We start from the raw sequence: 21101 nt of genomic DNA, 5'->3' as shown, positions 1-21101 counted from the left end.
CTTTTGAAACATTTTATGAGAGCATTGATTTGCGAGGCTTTCCGTTCTGGGTAATATTGCCTCGGTCGTAAGGGGTCATGGCTCATTTATAAGAAATAACTGTTTTTGTTTGTTGGTTTGTTCGTTTAGTTATCTCCATGTTTGGTTTTGGTTTTCTTTTTAGTCTTAACAATTTTAATTTTTTTTCCTCTACCCGACGATTACTCATTTTGTGAAAAATATCTACATACCATAGAAATCAGTGAAAAGAAATCAACCTGAAACTGTGAAATGCTCCCCAAAGAAAAAGAAACTGGAAATAGAAACGTATCTAAAAAGTGTAGCCTCAAACTCCACCCTATAATTTCGTGGCGTATAATACGCCATGCGAGTATAAAAACCTTGCTTTGTGTTCTCGTGGCCGTCGGGACGCCCTATATGCTATTTGTACCTTGAATTATTGGGATTACACACAATGGACTAACCACATAATTTACTATCGTGAAAGAGAGTATATAAATATTTTTCTTTGGCTTTCCCAATTATTTGTGGCTTTTTTTACCTTTTGTGAGTCTTAGATCACTACCCCTGATATATATTTCTAATTTTGCGTGGCTTTGATTGAGTTTTTCAAGTATGGTTGTGTGCTATTATTGTATCATTGAAAGCCGGCCGCAATGATAAAACGCTGATCATCAAACACCAATCATAACCAATCAATCTGATTAAGAAACTTAAACAGCCGTCAATACCCGTCGATGAACACATTGCTAGGATCCTCGGCTAAGGTTGTTCATATACGAGGTTATGACAAGTGATTACCTTACAAGAAACATTAAGGTAAATTGTGTTTAAAGGATATAGGAAAACATAGAAATTGAAAAAAAGAACCTCTAATCTAATGTGAGTTTGTAAAAGGGCAAATTTTGCCTTTAACTTTTCTGCTCGCGTCAGCTTCTTGTGCGATTCAAACTCTTCCTAATTTCGAAGCCGTGCGTATCATGTTCATTTGGGAAAACTTAGAGGATCAATCTACTATCGTAAACTACTTACCGAAGTTCTCGTTAAACTTACCTGATTTTTATTCATAATTTTTGCGCGATTCTATTTATATGAAACAGGGGACAAAAATGCTAATTCTTTACATTATTTGTTTAATCCCAAGGGGCTAAATGATGGTATGAATGATGGATTCTATCGTCGGTAACGTAAAGCGAAAGGTGACAAGCAAGCTTGACTCGGAGATTCGGTCGCGACTAAATGTCCCAGAAGGACTAAAGTCGGCGCTTCATATACCGGGAATTGGAGAGAGAAAAGGACAAACAGACCCTGATGAGATACCTGTGGTAGACGACGAGTTCCTGTCGGAGGGAAAGAGGGTGGACTTTGTACTTGTGACAGTGTTCGATTCGGATGGAGATAAGGCTAAAGAGAATGAACGAAAAAGACGTTATTTTGAACGAAGCTTACAGGAACAGGGACTTCTCATTCAACGCGTTGAGCCTACAATAAAAAAAGTAAGTATACTTTGGAGTTTATTTATGTGCGTGAAGGGGACCCATCATGGCCTCTTTCTTTGGGTGGGTTAAGGCACGAGAATCATAATTATGGCAGTCGTAGGCAGGGATGATTTTTTCTAGGGGGAATGGAGGGTGAGGGAGGGAGCTAATAAAACATTTGTTATTGTTCTCAACCAATATTGGAAAAAAATATGATATGAGATCTAAAAAAAAAATCTTACGGTTTATTTACCAAGTTCGATCGAAAATATTGCAAACAGCTTCCCCAAATCGGCCGATGTAAATATGTATTTTCCCACCCTTCGCTACTTTTGTTAGGTGATAATATGACGGCTGACAGTGACTCTTTAACAAGTCCTCCTTGTTTTCTTGTTACTATAGCAAGCATGGGCTGGATACGCGACGAAAGTCTCGTCGACCTTGTACAAAGCCTACAAGGATAGGAGTCTAAAGACAGCAGCCGTAGGCTTGACAGATGTGCTAGTCACTGCTTCCAAACCAATTGCTGGAAAGATCCTAGAAGACGCCGGAGTAAATGATATCGGTGAGGAAACATCCCAACAAGAGAAAAGCGCATCTGGTGCTGAGAGCAGCGATAGCAAACAAAAGGTAGGGGATAATCCACGGTAGAGCACAAATACGGCATAGCGTACCTGAATAAATTACTGGCTATAAGTCCGTTTGCTGCAAGCAGTAATACAATTTTTCGTTGTTTCAAGGTCTCCCTTTATCACCAAAATTAAAAATGTAGACATTTGCACAAGGTTTAACACACAAAATGCTCAATTTATGGATTTTTGTTTCTTCCGCCACCAAGACGTTTCTACCGCTTGCGATCCCTGCGGTCTTATTCATTCACTTCTGTATGCACAGGGTTCTTTTTAGCAGCCTGGGAGTTATAGTAATGTGATAGATCATTTATCATGGAGCCTTTCTATTTCTTTTCCCACTTCCTATTTTAATTCTTTATTGCATTTTACTGACAGCAGGGTTTTGCTGCCAAGATGACGTCTTCTCTCCTCAAAGCAGCGAAAGATGAAGATTTCAAGGCGTTTCAGTCAGATCTCACGGATGCTGTAGTAAATACCGCTAAGCCGGTGGCGCGTAAAGTGGCTGAACAAAGCGGACTTCCTGATAGCTTTGGTGCAGGGTTACAGCACGAGCGCCCTGCCCAAAAAGAAAAGGAAGGCTGTGAAGATGTTAAAAGTAGCGTGAAAGATGAGGTATTTAATCGATCCAGGCTGTCCTTGCAATCATATCTGCTACAAGAAGGTTAATGTTAAGCGGCAGGTCTTAGTCAGAACAATAAAAGACGCGCGTCAGTGTACCTTTGTTTCTAACTAGAACACAAACAAAAGCGTAGTATGCGCTAAGGGAGAAGAAAGAGTGAAAGCGGGCAGGTTAAGAAGCGCGCTTGACACGGTCTCCTCTCCCTCTTGACACGGTCTCCTCTCCCTCTTTCGGCTTGCTACGCAGACTGAAGGCAAACCTACTAATAAAAAAGAGTGTTCTCTTGTACCTTCATTACTGTGTGATAGTTTATAATTAATTATGTTACACTTATCTTAGCAAATACCAACCCAATAAAATTTAACTTTTTCCAGGGTATAAGTTTTGCAAGCAAGATGACGTCCTCGCTATTCAAGGCTGTAAAGGAACGCGACCTAGATGCTCTGCAAGGGGTGACAGATGCGGTAGTGACAGCGATACAGCCGATGGCAGGCAAGGTTACCGAGCAAGTTGAAGGTGCTGTAGGTGTTGATCTAAGTGCTGCCCTAGGCGTACAACCAGGACAGGATATTGGCAAGGATGGTAACTCCGGGGAAGATACGAGTGACACAGATGCAAAGGTTATAACTCATTCCGCTAGCATTTAAAGTTTATGATATTTTTTCCAATATGTGTTTTAAAAACAACAATACTATGTACTTATATTATACGTTTCAGAAAGAAGGTATTGGTTTAGGAAAGTTGTCTCTACTCAAGGCAGCAACAAAAGGTAACTTCGAAGCATTTCAGTCCGAGATTGCGGGGGCTCTCGGCAAAGCAACGGAATCTATAAAAGACCAGATGGTGAAACAGGCTGGAGACTCATTTGGAGTTAGGCCTGATCTGCTTGATCTGTCAGTCGGCAAAGGCGATGACGGAGAAGACGGCGGTTTGGATAGCACGGGTGACGAAGGCGCTGTTAAGGTAATGTACTACTGAAAAGCTTGCTCTGATAGGAAGCCATCTTACATGTCGAAGGTACTACTTTTTTTCTATTTTCTTAATTTATGCCTCTACAGAAAAAGAGATTTGCTTCAAAGATGGCGTCTACTTTATTCAAAGCTGCAAAGGAAGGCGATCTTAAAGCCATACAAACCCACCTAAGTGATGCAGTAGAAACAGTCGCCGAGCCATTAGTGGAGAAGAACGCCGACCGACTTGAAGATGCTGTTGGTGTTTTGGGATCAGAAACTGACGATGGAAAACATGATGTGATTGATGATATAACAGAAGATGGTTGTGCGAAGGTAACTATGTCAGAAGCTAATAAATGCTTCCTCTAACGTTCTTGATAGGGCTTGCCAGCATAAATACTGTTGGTAAATACAATAACAGCGCGACCATAGTAAAACTGTGAACCGTGAATATGTATGGATGTTTACGTATGCTTGTTCCAACCAATCACTCGAGAGAGATTCAAACAGTCAACTTTAAATATGTCTCAATAAGTTTCGGTTTTGAATTCTCTCGTCTGATTCGTCAGAAGACACTATTAACATCCCACACATTTTTTGGTGTTCACGGTTTTACTGGTTGCGCTGTAAAAGGGGGCTTCAATCCTTCACAGAAAAAGGGTGTTGCTTCCAAGATTGCGGGTTCATTGTTCAGGGCTGCAAAAGAGGGCGATTTCAAAGCCATACAGACCGCTCTGACGGATACAGTAGAAACAGTTGCCAAGCCATTGAAAGAAGCTATCACGGATAGCGCGTTGGACGAAAAGGAACATGCTTACCAAGACAGTCAAGATATTGAAAAGGTAGACCACCCAACACAACTCTTTAAACTACATTTCCCTTTCCCTTCGTTTCTAATACGCAACTTTCATAGGGTAAAAGTTTTGCAAGCAAGATGACGTCCTCGCTATTCAAGGCTGTTAAGGAACGCGACCTTGATGCTCTGCAGAAAGGGGTGACAGATGCGGTAGTGACTGCGGTTAAGCCGATGGCAGGCAAGGTGATCGAGCAAACTGAAGGTGCCGTTGATCTAGGTGCTACGCTGGGCCTAAAGAGTGAACTGATGGGTGCTATTGGGAGAGAAGCATCAAGGATATCGCCTTTGGAATTAAAGGGAAAAGGTGATGAAGAAGAGCCTGAAGAGATAAATAAGCAAGGTGATAGCAAGCAAGCAGTATTGGTGGATATGGGGGTCGTAGAACGTCGTCTGGAGTCTAATGGGTCAGGGGAAGATTCTCTGCAGGCAGGCGTAGGAGTGAGTGATACGAGAAATGGTGAGAGATGGGATATTGGTGGTCCTGGGACATCTAAAAGTGGTGGCTTAAGGAAAGAGAAGCTAAAGGAAGACGCGAGCGAGAGTCGTGTAAGTGAGGGTGAGGAATGGGATATTGGTGGTCCTGGGACATCTAAAAGTGGTGGCTTAAGGAAAGAGAAGCTAAAGGAAGACGCGAGCGAGAGTCGTGTAAGTGACGGTGAGGAATGGGGTAATGGCGTCGTTCCTGGGACATCTGGAAGGGGAGGGTTACGAGAGAAGACTCTGGAGGAAGACGGGAGCGAGGGTGTTGTGAGAGAGGTTGAAGGCGACGTTGGAGTTCCTGGGACATCGTCGGAGGACGCCGAGTCTGGAAGAAGTGATAATAACGTGGACTTCATTGGTGGTGACAAGAAAACCAAAAAAAGAAGAAATGGGAAAAACAAGGTTTGTGATACCTTATTTGAAAAGATATGTTCACCACTCTTAATAAAAAAATACTGAGGTCTTCGTTTTCAATCACCGAAAGTACAAACCTATGCAAAACATTTTGGCTTAAGATTCCTTATTTCGTTAAACAAATAGTGTACTATTATTAGCCTCCTCGGCAGGCAACTCATGATGAAAAGGACGGAAAGAATGGGTTACCTCTGGCGAAATTGCAGCGCTTCCGGTTTGTCACTTCCGTTTTTTTGCCACAGGAAACCCAATCCTTTTTCCCTGCTCTTTGAGATGCCTGTGGAGAAGGCTATATTTGTATAATCTTATTAATCTTACCATGATCCGTTATAACCAACTATATCTATTTGTCCACGGTTACATACGCTGATTCGAGTATTTCGCTGATTCGAGGTTATTGTTTACAGAAATTGTCGCTACTGTATACTCTTATTCACGCCCCGTGGGAGCCCCTGGCCACATGTGCCGAGAATATTATGCTCCGAGTACCTATCCATGAAGCCGAGGACCAATCGAACACTTCCGAAAACAGCTGGATACCCAATCGATTCAACTTCGCTGTCATCGATAATCCAACGGTTAGAAAAGAAAAAAGGTGCATTAACGACTTTTTCACTATCGATAAGTTTAACAAGAAGAAGTTTCTGATCAAAGACAAGGATAATTTTTTCAGCGGTGTTGACAGAAGTCGGATGGTTTTTCACATCATGCTGTCAGCGCATTTTTCCGAGCACGAGGAAGACTTCGGAATCCAACGACTTCTCCGCGAGGAAGTTTACGATGACGCTTACAATCTCCACGACGGAGATGTCAATATCTTAGCTCTTGGCGACAAACTGCCGAACAATGACCGACAGCGACTTGTCAAAGACTGGGCGTCATTTCATCGGTGGTACAAGTACCAGCCATTGGATGCAATCAAGAATTACTTCGGTTCGCGGATAGCGATGTATTTTGCGTGGTTGGGTACCTATACTATGATGCTGATAAGCGCGTCAATCGTAGGCCTGATCTGCGTTCTGATTGGTTTATTCACAACCACAGACTACCCGCCCGTCCAGGACGTGTGTAATCTTGACAATAGTGAGCTTTTCTATATGTGTCCCTTGTGTGATCGTAACTGCAGCTTCTGGACGCTTACACGGAGCTGCAAGTATGCCAAGTATTCACACGCTGTGGATTACCGAGGAACTGTGTTCTTTGCTGTTTTTATGTCTTTCTGGGCTGTGGTATTTCTGGAGGTCTGGAAGAGACATCAGGTAAGATTAACTAGCTTTTTGAAACATCATGATCTCTGCTCGATGGAATACAGGAGCACACAACTGATGTTGATTAAAGAGTTCATCTACTCGGCCACACTTCTGTTGTTGAACGACCATCTTAAAAGGTTTAAACTTCATTTCCTAGATTAAATCGAAAACATCACGAAATTCAAATTAGCCAATATGGAAATGGATGCTTTCTCTCATTTTCCATGACAACATAGCGGCTGGCAAAGCCCTTTTAAGGGGAGTCTTGCAAACGGCCAATTACTGGTCTTTTACTCACAGACATTATTTCATTAACAAACTTCTATATACTATCCTTTTCAATGGAAACGTAAATTGAAAAAAACTATAAAATTTAGTTAACCTAGCACGTTGGAACATTAGGATCTGATCCTTGTAATGTCGCGAACAACAAGACCCTGTCCTTATGATTATAGATTCCCTTGTCAAACTAAGGGATCCGCTTGCTATACAAACTCTTGTCTGGTGAGGTTATGGCGCATGCGCGTGTGCTTGAAGCGGTACATATGCAACCGACAACAAATTTGTTATACAGTTTCAAATTCTGTGCATAAAACCTAGGTTATCCTCCGCGTTCTTTTAAATAGCACTTAAGAATTTGAAACCAACACCTACCCCTCCCCCTGAAACCACCACTCACCCCTCCCCCTGAAACTACTACCCACCCCTCCCCCTATTGCCCAACCCCCCCCCCCAACTTATGGAACCACTCCGCCGCCCCTGCGAATGCTTAGCGTGTGATGATGATGAGCGTGTGGTTAGCGTGTGATGATGAGCGTGTGGTTAGCGTGTGATGATGATGAGCGTCTGGTTAGCGTGTGATAATGAGCATGAGGTTAGTGTGTGATGATATGAGCGTGTGGTTAGCGTGGGATAATGAGCGTGTGGTTAGCGTGTGATGATGAGCGTGTGGTTAGCGTGTGATGATGCGTGTGGTTAGTGTGTGATGATGAGCGTGTGGTTAGCGTGTGATGATAAGCGTGTGGTTAGCGTGTGATGATGAACGTGTGGTTAGAGTGTGTTGATATGAGCGTGTGGTTAGCGTGTGAATATAAGCGTGTGGTAAGCGTGTAATGATGAGCGTGGTTAGCGTGTGATGATGATGAGCATGTGGTTAGCGTGTGAATATAAGCGTGTGGTAAGCGTGTAATGATGAGCGTGTGGTTAGCGTGTGATGATGAGCGTGTGGTTAGCGTGTGATGATGAGCGTGTGGTTAGCGTGTGATGATGAGCGTGTGGTTAGCGTGTGATGATGAGCGTGTGGTTAGCGTGTGATGATGAGCGTGTGGTTAGCGTGTGATGATGAGCGTGTGGTTAGCGTGTGATGATGAGCGTGTGGTTAGCGTGTGATGATGAGCGTGTGGTTAGCGTGTGATGATGAGCGTGTGGTTAGCGTGTGATGATGAACGTGTGATTAGCGTGTGATGATGATGAGCGTGTGGTTAGCGTGTGATGATGAGCGTGAGGTTAGCGTGTGATGATGAGCGTGTGGTTAGCGTGTGATGATGGGCGTGTGGTTAGCGTGTGATGATGGGCGTGTGGTTAGCGTGTGATGATGAGCGTGTGGTTAGCGTGTGATGATGAGCGTGTGGTTAGCGTGTGATGATGAGCGTGTGGTTAGCGTGTGATGATGATGAGCATGTGATTAGCGTGTGAATATAAGCGTGTGGTAAGCGTGTAATGATGAGCGTGTGGTTAGCGTGTGATGATGAGCGTGTGGTTAGCGTGTGATGATGAGCGTGTGGTTAGCGTGTGATGATGAGCGTGTGGTTAGCGTGTAGATGATGATGAGCATGTGGTTAGCGTGTGAAAATAAGCGTGTGATGATGAGCGTGTGGTTAGCGTGTGATGATGAGCGTGTGGTTAGCGTGTGATGATGAGCGTGTGGTTAGCGTGTGATGATGGGCGTGTGGTTAGCGTGTGAATATAAGCGTGTGATGATAAGCGTGTGGTTAGCGTGTGATGATGAGCGTGTGGTTAGTGTGTGATGATATGAGCGTGTGGTTAGCGTGTGATGATGAGCGTGTGGTTAGCGTGTGATGATGAGCGTGTGGTTAGCGTGTGATGATGAGCGTGTGGTTAGTGTGTGATGATGAGCGTGTGGTTAGCGTGTGATGATAAGCGTGTGGTTAGCGTGTGATGATGAACGTGTGGTTAGAGTGTGATGATATGAGCGTGTGGTTAGCGTGTGAATATAAGCGTGTGGTAAGCGTGTAATGATGAGCGTGTGGTTAGCGTGTGATGATGAGCGTGTGGTTAGCGTGTGATGATGAGCGTGTGGTTAGTGTGTGATGATGAGCGTGTGGTTAGCGTGTGATGATGCGTGTGGTTAGTGTGTGATGATGAGCGTGTGGTTAGCGTGTGATGATAAGCGTGTGGTTAGCGTGTGATGATGAACGTGTGGTTAGAGTGTGATGATGAGCGTGTGGTTAGTGTGTGATGATGAGCGTGTGGTTAGCGTGTGATGATAAGCGTGTGGTTAGCGTGTGATGATGAGCGTGTGGTTAGCGTGTGATGATGCGTGTGGTTAGTGTGTGATGATGAGCGTGTGGTTAGCGTGTGATGATAAGCGTGTGGTTAGCGTGCCGTTACCGTGTATTAGACTAAAGTCTACTTAGAGATATATTCACCTCTCCAGGTGACCCTTGCATACCAGTGGGACCTGACGCACTTTGAAGACTTCGAGCCACCGCGCCCCGCGTTCATAGCTACCGCCAAAAAGCGCCGCGTCAACCCTGTGACGGGAAAGCTAGAGCCTTACGTGTCGCGGGTGGTACGCGCGGGTCGGTACACGGTCGCCGGCGTCGCCATTACTATGATGATCCTGTTGGTGTTCGTCTCAGTGTTTGGCGTCGTCGTGTATAAGACGATCGTGCTGACTGTCATGTGGGCCACCACGAGCATGTTTCTAAAGGAAAACAGTCGCATTTACACGTCGTTGACGTCTGCCGTGCTTAATTTGTTGTCGATCGAAGCACTTGGAAAGGTATATTATTAGCATGTTATTTAATATCTATTTTCGTTTGTACAAGTCAGTTGTTATTCTTCGCATTCCTCTATTTATTTACACCGTCATCATTTTCCATTATCGTATTCCTCTATTTATTCACATCATAACCATGACCATTATCATTACCCCTTCACCATCATCACCATCCTTTACTATCATCATTATCATCACTACTATTATTATCATCATCATCATCACCAGCACCACCGCCACCATCATCATCATCATCATCATCATCATCATCACCACCAGCACCGTCATTTAGTCATCTCCTCTTTTTCTCTTTTAATAAGTACTGCTTGTTTTTTGTTTTCTTTTCTTCCTTCTTCGGTTTTAATCTCTTTTCTGACCCTCTCATCGTTACTTTCCTTCCCAGCTTTATTCCAAGCTAGCGTTCGCGCTGACCGACTGGGAGAACCCGCGCACGCGCACTGAGTACCAGAATATCCTGACGGTGAAGATGTTCCTGTTCCAAGCGGTCAACATGTACTCCTCATTCTTCTACATCGCCTTCTTCAAGACCAGCCTAATCTCAGGGATACCGGGCAATTATCGCCGGATAGCGGACACTCGGATTCAGGGCTGTGACCCATCGGGTTGCCTAATGGAACTGTGCATACAACTGGCTATTTTACTAGGCGGAAAACAGTTCCATAACCAACTCAAAGAGATCCTTATACCGTAAGTTTTATAATTCGACAGTCGAAACGAAATGTGTACGAGTGGCAGAGCCATTTCAAAGTCGTCACGTGATCATCATGTATTTACTTTCCACGCGTTTAATTTTTTTTCGCAGAAAGTAAATATATGATGAGTCACGTGACATTTCAAACAATTGAAATGTAATTCCAAGAACAGCTCTATGAGGTCCTGCTAATAAAAAATGAGAATGGTGGCAATGATGATGATGATGATGGTGTTGATGATGACGACGACGACGACGATGACGATGGCGATGGCGATGGCGATGGCGATGGCGATGGCGATGGCGATGGCGATGGCGATGGCGATGGCGATGGCGATGGCGATGGCGATGGCGATGGCGATGGCGATGGCGATGGCGATGGCGATGGCGATGGCGATGGCGATGGCGATGGCGATGGCGATGGCGATGGCGATGGCGATGGCGATGGCGATGGCGATGGCGATGGCTATGGCGATGGCGATGGCGATGGCGATGGCGATGGCGATGGCGATGGCGATGGCGATGGCGATGGCGATGGCGATGGCGATGGCGATGGCGATGGCGATGGCGATGGCGATGGCGATGGCGATGGCGATGGCGATGGCGATGGCGATGGCGATGGCGATGGCGATGGCGATGGCGATGGCGATGGCGATGGCGATGGCGATGGCGATGGCGATGGCGATGGCGATGGCGATGGCGATGGCGATGGCGATGGCGATTATGTACATTCACTCCTCGCTACCACATAAATGGCATAAAGGAACTCTCTGTTTTAGCACACTAAAGCGTTTTGATCTTGTGTCCGGTTTATTATTTTTTTCTTCCTCATAATAATTATTTGGTTTGTTTCAGCACACTAAAGCGTTTATGGAATGACCGATCCCACCGCAAAATGTCAGAGCTGCTGCCAACGGAAGAAACCACCACTTCTCCTCAGTGGGAACTGGATCAACTGCTGACAGAGGAACCGGAGTTCAGAATATTTGAGGAGTACTTGGAGATGGGTAATAAGGATGGATAATAAACCCCCTGATAGAAACAGCACAGTAAATCGGGAATCGGGAATCAGAGAAAATGCATTTTTTGATACTGAAAACTACATTTTTTTAAATCAAAGGAAAAACATGATACAAACTGCCCAACAATCGCTTTAGCTGACAAATCCATGAGGCAACCGAATATTTAACTGTAATCTAATGCACTGGATGCGCTTTTCCAAAGAGTTGGCTAGTCGTTTGCCTAAAAAGAGGCATTTATCTCTTTGTTCGCTTCTCCATGTTATGATTTCAGTTCTTCAGTTTGGCTTTGTGACGATGTTCGTAGCTGCCTTTCCATTGGCTCCCCTTCTAGCCCTTCTCAACAACATCCTCGAGATACGTTCCGACGCAATAAACTTTGTGGTAAACTACCGCAGACCCACAGCAGAGCGGGCACAGAATATCGGTGCGTGGTTGGGTGTTCTGCAGTCAGTCAGCATAGTAGCTGTCGTACTCAACTCATTTGTCATTGCGTTCACGTCGGAGTTTATTCCAAGGTCTGTGCATAAGATGTGAGCGTATCATGTCATGTATTTTTATCCTTAACGTCATACTTACTTTTTATCCTTAACGTCATACTGAAACTGGACCAAGTAGGGGTGGAAAAATTGGTTGGGTTTGGTGGATAAAATACTCCCTTGTAAAAAAAAGTCATGTCTCTTCGTTTTTTTTTATCAAATCACAAAAATTAAATGTCTAAATCCTTTATACCACCCCCTCCCTTTTTGCTGGATCTTCCCCTGTTAAGAGAGAGCCACTGTTCAGCAGTACTATCGGTGGTAGTGCTTTTTCTACTCACGCCAATAAGCCTTTCGTGTCTAATCAGGCGCGTATCTAGGAAGGGTGGTGGTGGTGGATGCAGGGGGATGGGGGTGGTGTTCACAGTCAAAGAGCGCAACCCCATTTGATCTTGGATCTTGGACATTTTGATATAGCGTCAGGGCCGCAGCAGGGGGTGGGGCACGTGCCCCCCCCCCCCAATGTTTTAAAAATATATTTGGAAATAACCAGTAGTGGAGTGGCTGTGCCCCATTGTTTTCTTAATGTTCCAGTATCGTGCCCCCCTCCCAATATTTCGAGGTCTGCTAAGGCTATGGGCATTTATGCATTCGCACCCTCTCCTCCCTCTGAGCAAATCATTGGTCATGGGCTACTGATGGGTAGTCTCTCCAATCAGTACATACACGTGAAACATATATCAGTAGTCACTCAAAAGCTCATTTGATCCTCCCTCGTAATTTTACTTATGTTACAAAACAATACTAATTTCTTAATCTTCTCCCGAAAATGTACCCTGGGTACCAGAGGCTCCAAGCTTCGCGGCGAACAGTTTTGAGCAAAGCGAACGAATCGTTGTCGCGAAGCTCAGAGCCTTTGGTACCCAGGGTACAAAAATGGAGATTAAAAAAAGGACGGTTTTATGACATGGATCGGTGGTCTCAATAAAAATTATTTTGTACAATTATCAGGCAAGTTTATCGCTACGTATACAGTCCAGACGGGACTTTGAATGGCTATGTGAACAACAGCTTGGCCTACATTCATGTGGACGACCTGGAACATGATACCTTACCGTTAGACTTCTACAAAAACGTCCCATATAACAAGTCGTACTGCCGGTGAGTAAAACAGCAGATATCAGTGCCTTCATGCCCCTACAGCAGATAGGAGTGCCTACATGTCCCTATAGCAGATAGGATTGCCTACATGTCCCTATAGCAGATAGGAGTGCCTACATGTCCCTACAGCAGATAGGAGTGCCTACATGTCCCTATAGCAGATAGGAGTGCCTACATGTTCCTATAGCAAATAGGAGTGCCTTCATGTCCCTACAGCAGAAAGGAGTGCCTACATGTCCCTATAGCAGATAGAAGTGCCTTCATGTCCCTATAGCTAGCAGATAGGAGTGCCTACATGTCCCTATAGCAGATATCAGTGCCTACATGTCCCTAAAGCAGATAAAAGTGCTTGCATGTCCCTATAGCTAGCAGATAGGAGTGCCTACATGTCCCTATAGCAGATATCAGTGCCTACATGTCCCTACAGCAGATAAAAGTGCCTACATGTCCCTATAGCAGATAGGAGTGCCTTCATGTCCCTATAGCAGATAGGAGTGCCTTCATGTCCCTATAGTAGATAGGAGTGCCTTCATGTCCCTATAGTAGATAGGAGTGCCTTCATGTCCCTATAGCAGATAAGAGTGCCTACATGTCCCTATAGCAGATAGGAGTGCCTTCATGTCCCTATAGCAGATAGAAGTGCCTACATGTCCCTATAGCAGATAGAAGTGCCTTCATGTCCCTATAGCTAGCAGATAGGAGTGCCTACATGTCCCTATAGCAGATATCAGTGCCTACATGTCCCTATAGCAGATAGGAGTGCCTTCATGTCCCTACAGCAGATAGGAGTGCCTACATGTCCCTATAGCAGATAGGAGTGCCTACATGTCCCTATAGCAGTGCCTTCATGTTCCTATAGCAGATATGAGTGCCTACATGTCCTTTTAGCAGATAGGAGTGCCTACATGTCCCTATAGCAGATATCAGTGCCTACATGTCCCTATAGCAGATAGGAGTGCCTACATGTTCCTATAGCAGATAGGAGGGCCTTCGTGTCCCTACAGCAGATAAAAGTGCCTACATGTCCCTATAGCAGATAGGAGTGCCAACATGTCCCTATAGCAGATAGGAGTGCCTACATGCCCCTACAGCAGATAAAAGTGCCTACATGTCCCTATAGCAGATAGGAGTGCCTACATGTCCCTACAGCAGATAGGAGTGCCTACATGTCCCTACAGCAGATAGGAGTGCCTACATGTCCCTTTAGCAGATATAAGTGCCTACATGTCCCTACAGCAGATAGGAGTGCCTACATGTCCTTTTAGCAGATAGGAGTGCCTACATGTCCCTATAGCAGATAGGAGTGCCTTCATGTCCCTACAGCAGATAGAAGTGCCTTCATGTCCCTATAGCAGATAGGAGTGCCTACATGTCCCTATAGCAGATAGGAGTGCCTACATGTCCCTATAGCAGATATCAGTGCCTACATGTCCTTTTAGCAGATAGGAGTGCCTACATGTCCCTATAGCAGATAGGAGTGCTTTCGTGTCCTTTTAGCAGATAGGAGTGCCTACATGTCCCTATAGCAGATAAAAGTGCCTACATCCCTATAGCAGATAGGAGTGCCTACATGTCCCTATAGCAGATAGGAGTGCCTACATGTTCCTATAGCAAATAGGAGTGCCTTCATGTCCCTACAGCAGATAGGAGTGCCTACATGTCCCTATAGCAGATAGGAGTGCCTTCATGTCCCTACAGCAGATAGGAGTGCCTACATGTCCCTATAGCAGATATCAGTGCCTACATGTCCCTATAGCAGATATCAGTGCCTACATGTCCCTATAGCAGATAGGAGTGCCTACATGTCCCTATAGCAGATATCAGTGCCTACATGTCCCTATAGCAGATAGGAGTGCCTACATGTTCCTATAGCAGATAGGAGGGCCTTCATGTCCCTACAGCAGATAAAAGTGCCTACATGTCCCTATAGCAGATAGGAGTGCCTACATGTCCCTATAGCAGATAGGAGTGACTACATGTCCCTACAGCAGATAGGAGTGCCTACATGTCCCTATAGCAGATATCAGTGCCTACATGTCCCTACAGCAGATAGGAGTGCCTACATGTCCCTACAGCAGATAGGAGTGCCTACATGTCCCTACAGCAGATAAAAGTGCCTACATGTCCCTACAGCAGATATCAGTGCCTACATGTCCCTATAGCAGATATCAGTGCCTACATGTCCCTATAGCAGATAGGAATGCCTACATGTCCTTTTAGCAGATAGGAGTGCCTACATGTCCTTTTAGCAGATAGGAGTGCCTACATGTCCCTATAGCAGATAGGAGTGCCTACATGTTCCTATAGCAGATAGGAGTGCCTACATGTCCCTACAGCAGATATCAGTGCCTACATGTCCCTATAGCAGATATCAGTGCCTACATGTCCCTATAGCAGATAGGAATGCCTACATGTCCCTATAGCAGATAGGAATGCCTACATGTCCCTACAGCAGATATCAGTGCCTACATGTCCCTATAGCAGATATCAGTGCCTACATGTCCCTATAGCAGATAGGAATGCCTACATGTCCCTATAGCAGATAGGAGTGCCTACATGTCCCTACAGCAGATATCAGTGCCTACATGTCCCTATAGCAGATATCAGTGCCTACATGTCCCTATAGCAGATAGGAATGCCTACATGTCCCTATAGCAGATAGGAGTGCCTACATGTCCCTATAGCAAATAGGAGTGCTTACATGTCCCTATAGCAAATAGGAGTGCCTTCATGTCCCTACAGCAGATAGGAGTGCCTACATGTCCTTTTAGCAGATAGGAGTGCCTACATGTCCCTACAGCAGATATCAGTGCCTACATGTCCCTATAGCAGATATCAGTGCCTACATGTCCCTACAGCAGATAGGAGTGCCTTCATGTCCCTACAGCAGATAGGAGTGCCTACATGTCCTTTTAGCAGATAGGAGTGCTTACATGTCCCTATAGCAAATAGGAGTGCCTTCATGTCCCTACAGCAGATAGGAGTGCCTACATGTCCTTTTAGCAGATAGGAGTGCCTACATGTCCTTTTAGCAGATAGGAGTGCTTACATGTCCCTATAGCAGATAGGAGTGCTTACATGTCCCTATAGCAAATAGGAGTGCCTTCATGTCCCTACAGCAGATAGGAGTGCCTACATGTCCTTTTAGCAGATAGGAGTGCCTACATGTCCCTATAGCAGATAGGAGTGCCTACATGTTCCTATAGCAGATAGGAGTGCCTACATGTCCTTTTAGCAGATAGGAGTGCCTACATGTCCCTATAGCAGATAGCAGTGCCTACATGTTCCTATAGCAAATAGGAGTGCCTTCATGTCCCTACAGCAGATAGGAGTGCCTACATGTCCTTTTAGCAGATAGGAGTGCCTACATGTCCCTATAGCAGATAGGAGTGCCTACATGTTCCTATAGCAGATAGGAGTGCCTACATGTCCCTACAGCAGATATCAGTGCCTACATGTTCCTATAGCAAATAGGAGTGCCTTCATGTCCCTACAGCAGATAGGAGTGCCTACATGTCCTTTTAGCAGATAGGAGTGCCTACATGTCCCTATAGCAGATAGGAGTGCCTTCATGTCCCTACAGCAGATAAAAGTGCCTACATGTCCCTACAGCAGATAAAAGTGCCTACATGTCCCTACAGCAGATAGGAGTGCCTACATGTCCCTATAGCAGATAGGAGTGCCTATATGTCCCTATAGCAGATAGGAGTGCCTACATGTCCCTACAGCAGATAGGAGTGCCTACATGTCCCTATAGCAGATAGGAGTGCTTTCGTGTCCCTATAGCAGATAGGAGTGCCTTCATGTCCCTATAGCTAGCAGATAGAAGTGCCTTCATGTCCCTATAGCTAGCAGATAGGAGTGCCTACATGTCCCTATAGCAGATAGGATTGCCTACATGTCCTTTTAGCAGATAGGAGTGCCTACATGCCCCTACAGCAGATAAAAGTGCCTACATGTCCCTACAGCAGATAAAAGTGCTTGCATTTCCCTATAGTAGATAGGAGTGCCTTCATGTCCCTACAGCAGCTAGGAGTGACTACATGTCCCTATAGCAGATAGGAGTGCCTACATGTCCCTATAGCAGATAGGAGTGCCTACATGTCCCTATAGCAGATAGGAGTGCCTACATGTCCCTATAGCAGTGCCTTCATGTTCCTATAGCAGATATGAGTGCCTACATGTCCCTATAGCAAATAGGAGTGCTTACATGTCCCTATAGCAGATATAAGTGCCTGCATGTCCCTATAGCAGATATCAGTGCCTTCGTGTCCCTACAGCAGATAGGGATGCCTACATGTCCCTATAGCAGATATCAGCCCTCGGTCCTCACAAATCCATGCACGCTACCTCGGTCCTCACAAATGCACACGCGCTACCTCGGTCCTCACAAATTTACGCGCGCTACCTCGATCCTCACAAATCCACGCGCGCTACCTCGGTCCTCACAAATTCACGCGCGCTACCTCGGTCCTCACAAATCCACGCGCGCTACCTCGATCCTCACAAATCCACGCGCGCACCTCGGTCCTCACAAATTCACGCGCGCTACCTCGGTCCTCACAAATCCATGCGCCAGATAGAAGGTTTCTGTGACTGATGCATGACTGTTACGTGTTCATTGACTTGATCTTGCTCATAATTCTTTTCAATCAATGTAATTGGCAGGGGTGAGGGGGGCAGGCGCCATGTCTTTTCGTGTGTTCTTTCGTGTGTTCTTTCGTGTGTCCTTTCGTGTGTCCTTTCGTGTGTCCTTTCGTGTGTCCTTTCGTGTGTCCTTTCGTGTGTCCTTTCGTGTGTCCTTTCGTGTGTCCTTTCGTGTGTCCTTTCGTATTTCCTTTCGTGTTTCCTTTCGTGTTTCCTTTCGTGTTTCCTTTCGTGTGTCCTTTCGTGTTTCCTTTCGTGTTTCCTTTCGTGTGTCCTTTCGTGTGTCCTTTCGTGTTTCCTTTCGTGTTTCCTTTCGTGTGTCCTTTCGTGTGTCCTTTCGTGTGTCCTTTCGTGCTTCCTTTCGTGTGTCCTTTCGTGTTTCCTTTCGTGTTTCCTTTCGTGTGTCCTTTCGTGTGTCTTTTCGTGTTTCCTTTCGTGTGTCCTTTCGTGTGTCCTTTCGTGCTTCCTTTCGTGTGTCCTTTCGTGTGTCCTTTCGTGCTTCCTTTCGTGTGTCCTTTCGTGTGTCCTTTCGTGTTTCCTTTCGTGTTTCCTTTCGTGTGTCCTTTCGTGTTTCCTTTCGTGTGTCCTTTCGTGTGTCCTTTCGTGTTTCCTTTCGTGTGTCCTTTCGTGTGTCCTTTCGTGTGTCCTTTTGTGTGTCCTTTCGTGTGTCCTTTCGTGTGTCCTTTCGTGTGTCCTTTCGTGTGTCCTTTCGTGTTTCCTTTCGTGTTTCCTTTCGTGTGTCCTTTCGTGTGTCCTTTCGTGTGTCCTTTCGTGTGTCCTTTCGTGTGTCCTTTCGTGTTTCCTTTCGTGTTTCCTTTTGTGTGTCCTTTCGTGTATCCTTTCGTGTGTCCTTTCGTGTTTCCTTTCGTGTTTCCTTTCGTGTTTCCTTTCGTGTGTCCTTTCGTGTGTCCTTTCGTGTTTCCTTTCTTGTGTCCTTTCGTGTGTCCTTTCGTGTTTCCTTTCGTGTGTCCTTTCGTGTGTCCTTTCGTGTGTCCTTTCGTGTGTCCTTTCGTGTGTCCTTTCGTGTTTCCTTTCTTGTGTCCTTTCGTGTGTCCTTTCGTGTGTCCTTTCGTGTTTCCTTTCGTGTGTCCTTTCGTGTGTCCTTTCGTGTGTCCTTTCGTGTGTCCTTTCGTGTGTCCTTTCGTGTGTCCTTTCGTGTGTCCTTTCGTGTGTCCTTTCGTGTGTCCTTTCGTGTGTCCTTTCGTGTGTCCTTTCGTGTTTCCTTTCGTGTGTCCTTTCGTGTGTCCTTTCGTGTGTCCTTTCGTGTGTCCTGTGTAAAATTCCGGCTTTACTTTAGAGCTACCGACAGGCTACCATGTACGGACAGCATTTTTTTGTTATCGAGTTCCAAGTTTATAAATGGCTAATGCTTGTTACTTGTGCGTTTCAGGTTCAAAGAATACGTGGCTCCCTACCCTCCCTACCCCTACACAAAACAGTTCTACTACGTTCTGGCTGCTCGCCTCGCTTTCGTGTTACTTTTCAACGGCTTCGTGTTCTTGACCAGCGGTTTCATCGCATGGGTTATCCCGGATGTGCCCTATTCGATACAGACCAAAATCAAGCGAGAAGAATTCCTCGCTAGAGAGACATTGGCGCGTTCTCAAATGAATGAGGGCTCTGGTAGCACTGATCGGGGGCTCGCAAATGAGGAAGGCACATTCCTGGAACAACCACGCGTGCCAACCAGAGTAAAACCAAACTTTCATCAAAGTGGCTCATTCGCCAACCACGCGCTCAAGCTACAGATTGTGATCACATCTTCAGGAGACGCTGCTGTTGGAAGAGGCCCTGTCAGGATTGAAAGCGATGAGAGAGTGGACTGGGAAAGAGAGCCTGGGTAAAGCTAGGTAGATTATTTTTAGTTCTCTTTACAGAGGATTTTATTATAACTTGGAAAGCAAATACGGACTCTTAGTTCTTTAGTTACAGATGTCTTTGAGAAATATGAAGGAAAAGTTAACAAATTTATTGCTACTTTTGTTACCATGGGCAACTTGACTACTTGAATTTAAAATCCTTGATGAGTTATGACTACACTCGACGACTTAGCGAACACTTGACGACTTAGCGATTACTTGAAGACCTGGCGAACACTTGACGACACATGACCAGTAGGCGACCACTTAACGACATGTGACGACTATTCAAACACTTAGTGAACACTTGACGACCTAGCGAACACTTGACGACTTTGCGAACACTTGACGACCTAGCGAACACTTGACGACACATGACGAGTTAGCGACCACTTCGTCACGACATGTGACGAAGTAGCAAAAACTTAGTGAACACTTGACGACTTAGCGATTACTTGACGACCTAGCGAACACTTGACGACTTAGTGAACAGTTGACAACTTAGCGAACACTTGACGACTTATCGATTACTTGACGACCTAGCGAACACTTGACGACACACGACAAGTTAGCAACCACTTAACGACATGTGACGACTAACACTTAGTGAACACTTGACGACTTAGCGATTACTTAAAGATCTGCGAACACTTGACGACACATGACAAGTTAGCGACCACTTAACGACATGTGACGACTTAGAAAACACTTAGTGAACACTTGACGACTTAGCGAACACTTGATGACACATGACGACTTAACGACCACTCGATGACATGTGACGACTTAGCGAACACCTGTTGACACATGACGACTTGGCGAAAACTTGACGACATGTCGAGTTAGCGACCACTCGACGACATGTGACGACTTAACGAACACACGACGACGTATGCCTACCTAGCGAACATTTGACGACACATGACGACTTAACGACCACTCAACGACATGTGACGAATTAGCGAACACTTGACACATGACGAGTTAGCGACCACTTGACGACATGTGACGACTTAGCAAACACTTGATGACCTAGCGACCACTTGACGGCATGTGACGACTCAGCAAACACTTGACGACCTAGCGAACACTTGACGACACATGACTACTTAGCGACACTTGAAGACTTAGTGAAGATTGACGAGACATGACGACTTAGCGACACTTGACGGCATGTGACGACTTAGCAAACACTTGACGACATATATCGACTAAGCAGACATCTTATCATTTTTATTATTCCTGTTTGTATGGCCATTGAACACGTTTTAATTTTTAATTGGATTTAGCTTCCCTTCGCTTGCACAGAAAAGTCATTTTAATCAGCTATTATACAATGCAGTTATTCAAGCTATGTACAAAATATTCTCTTGCTTATACTTATGGTGCAAATAAATATCTATAATGTCGAATTGTTTTATTCCAATGTAACATATGAATTTCTGGGGGGGGGGGTGCGGAATCCGAAATTTTTTCCGGGGGGGAGTTAGTTTTCTGATAAAAATCTGACCACCCCTAAA

General features: G+C 45.2%; 1 protein-coding gene across 1 annotated transcript; it reads left to right on the top strand.

Moving 5' to 3' along the window:
• The first annotated feature begins 725 nt into the window (after window positions 1-725).
• On the top strand, window positions 726-20993 carry LOC116618940. Its single transcript, XM_048725584.1, has 16 exons — window positions 726-819; window positions 1145-1496; window positions 1881-2108; window positions 2486-2722; window positions 3104-3349; window positions 3447-3692; window positions 3788-4015; window positions 4336-4524; window positions 4596-5420; window positions 5840-6691; window positions 9360-9707; window positions 10108-10412; window positions 11272-11423; window positions 11710-11953; window positions 12926-13075; window positions 19113-20993. The coding sequence occupies exons 2-16, from the start codon at window positions 1164-1166 to the stop codon at window positions 19564-19566; spliced, it is 5037 nt and encodes a 1678-aa protein (XP_048581541.1). The 5' UTR covers window positions 726-819; window positions 1145-1163; the 3' UTR covers window positions 19567-20993.
• The last annotated feature ends 108 nt before the right edge of the window (window positions 20994-21101 follow it).

This window comes from Nematostella vectensis, chromosome 3, assembly GCF_932526225.1.
Source record: "Nematostella vectensis chromosome 3, jaNemVect1.1, whole genome shotgun sequence".
Classification (NCBI taxonomy): domain Eukaryota; kingdom Metazoa; phylum Cnidaria; class Anthozoa; order Actiniaria; family Edwardsiidae; genus Nematostella; species Nematostella vectensis.
Note: the sequence above shows the minus strand (reverse complement) of the source record. Positions and strands in the feature narration are given on the sequence as shown.

What these genes read in the sequence shown, in the direction of transcription:
- LOC116618940 (XM_048725584.1), top strand. Translation starts at nt 1,164, where the DNA reads ATGATGGATTCTATCGTCGGTAACGTAAAGCGAAAGGTGACAAGCAAG. An exon ending in TTGAGCCTACAATAAAAAAA is followed by an intron (nt 1,497 to 1,880) that starts GTAAGTATACTT and finishes TTGTTACTATAG; the next exon opens with CAAGCATGGGCTGGATACGC. An exon ending in GAAGAAATGGGAAAAACAAG is followed by an intron (nt 5,421 to 5,839) that starts GTTTGTGATACC and finishes TATTGTTTACAG; the next exon opens with AAATTGTCGCTACTGTATAC.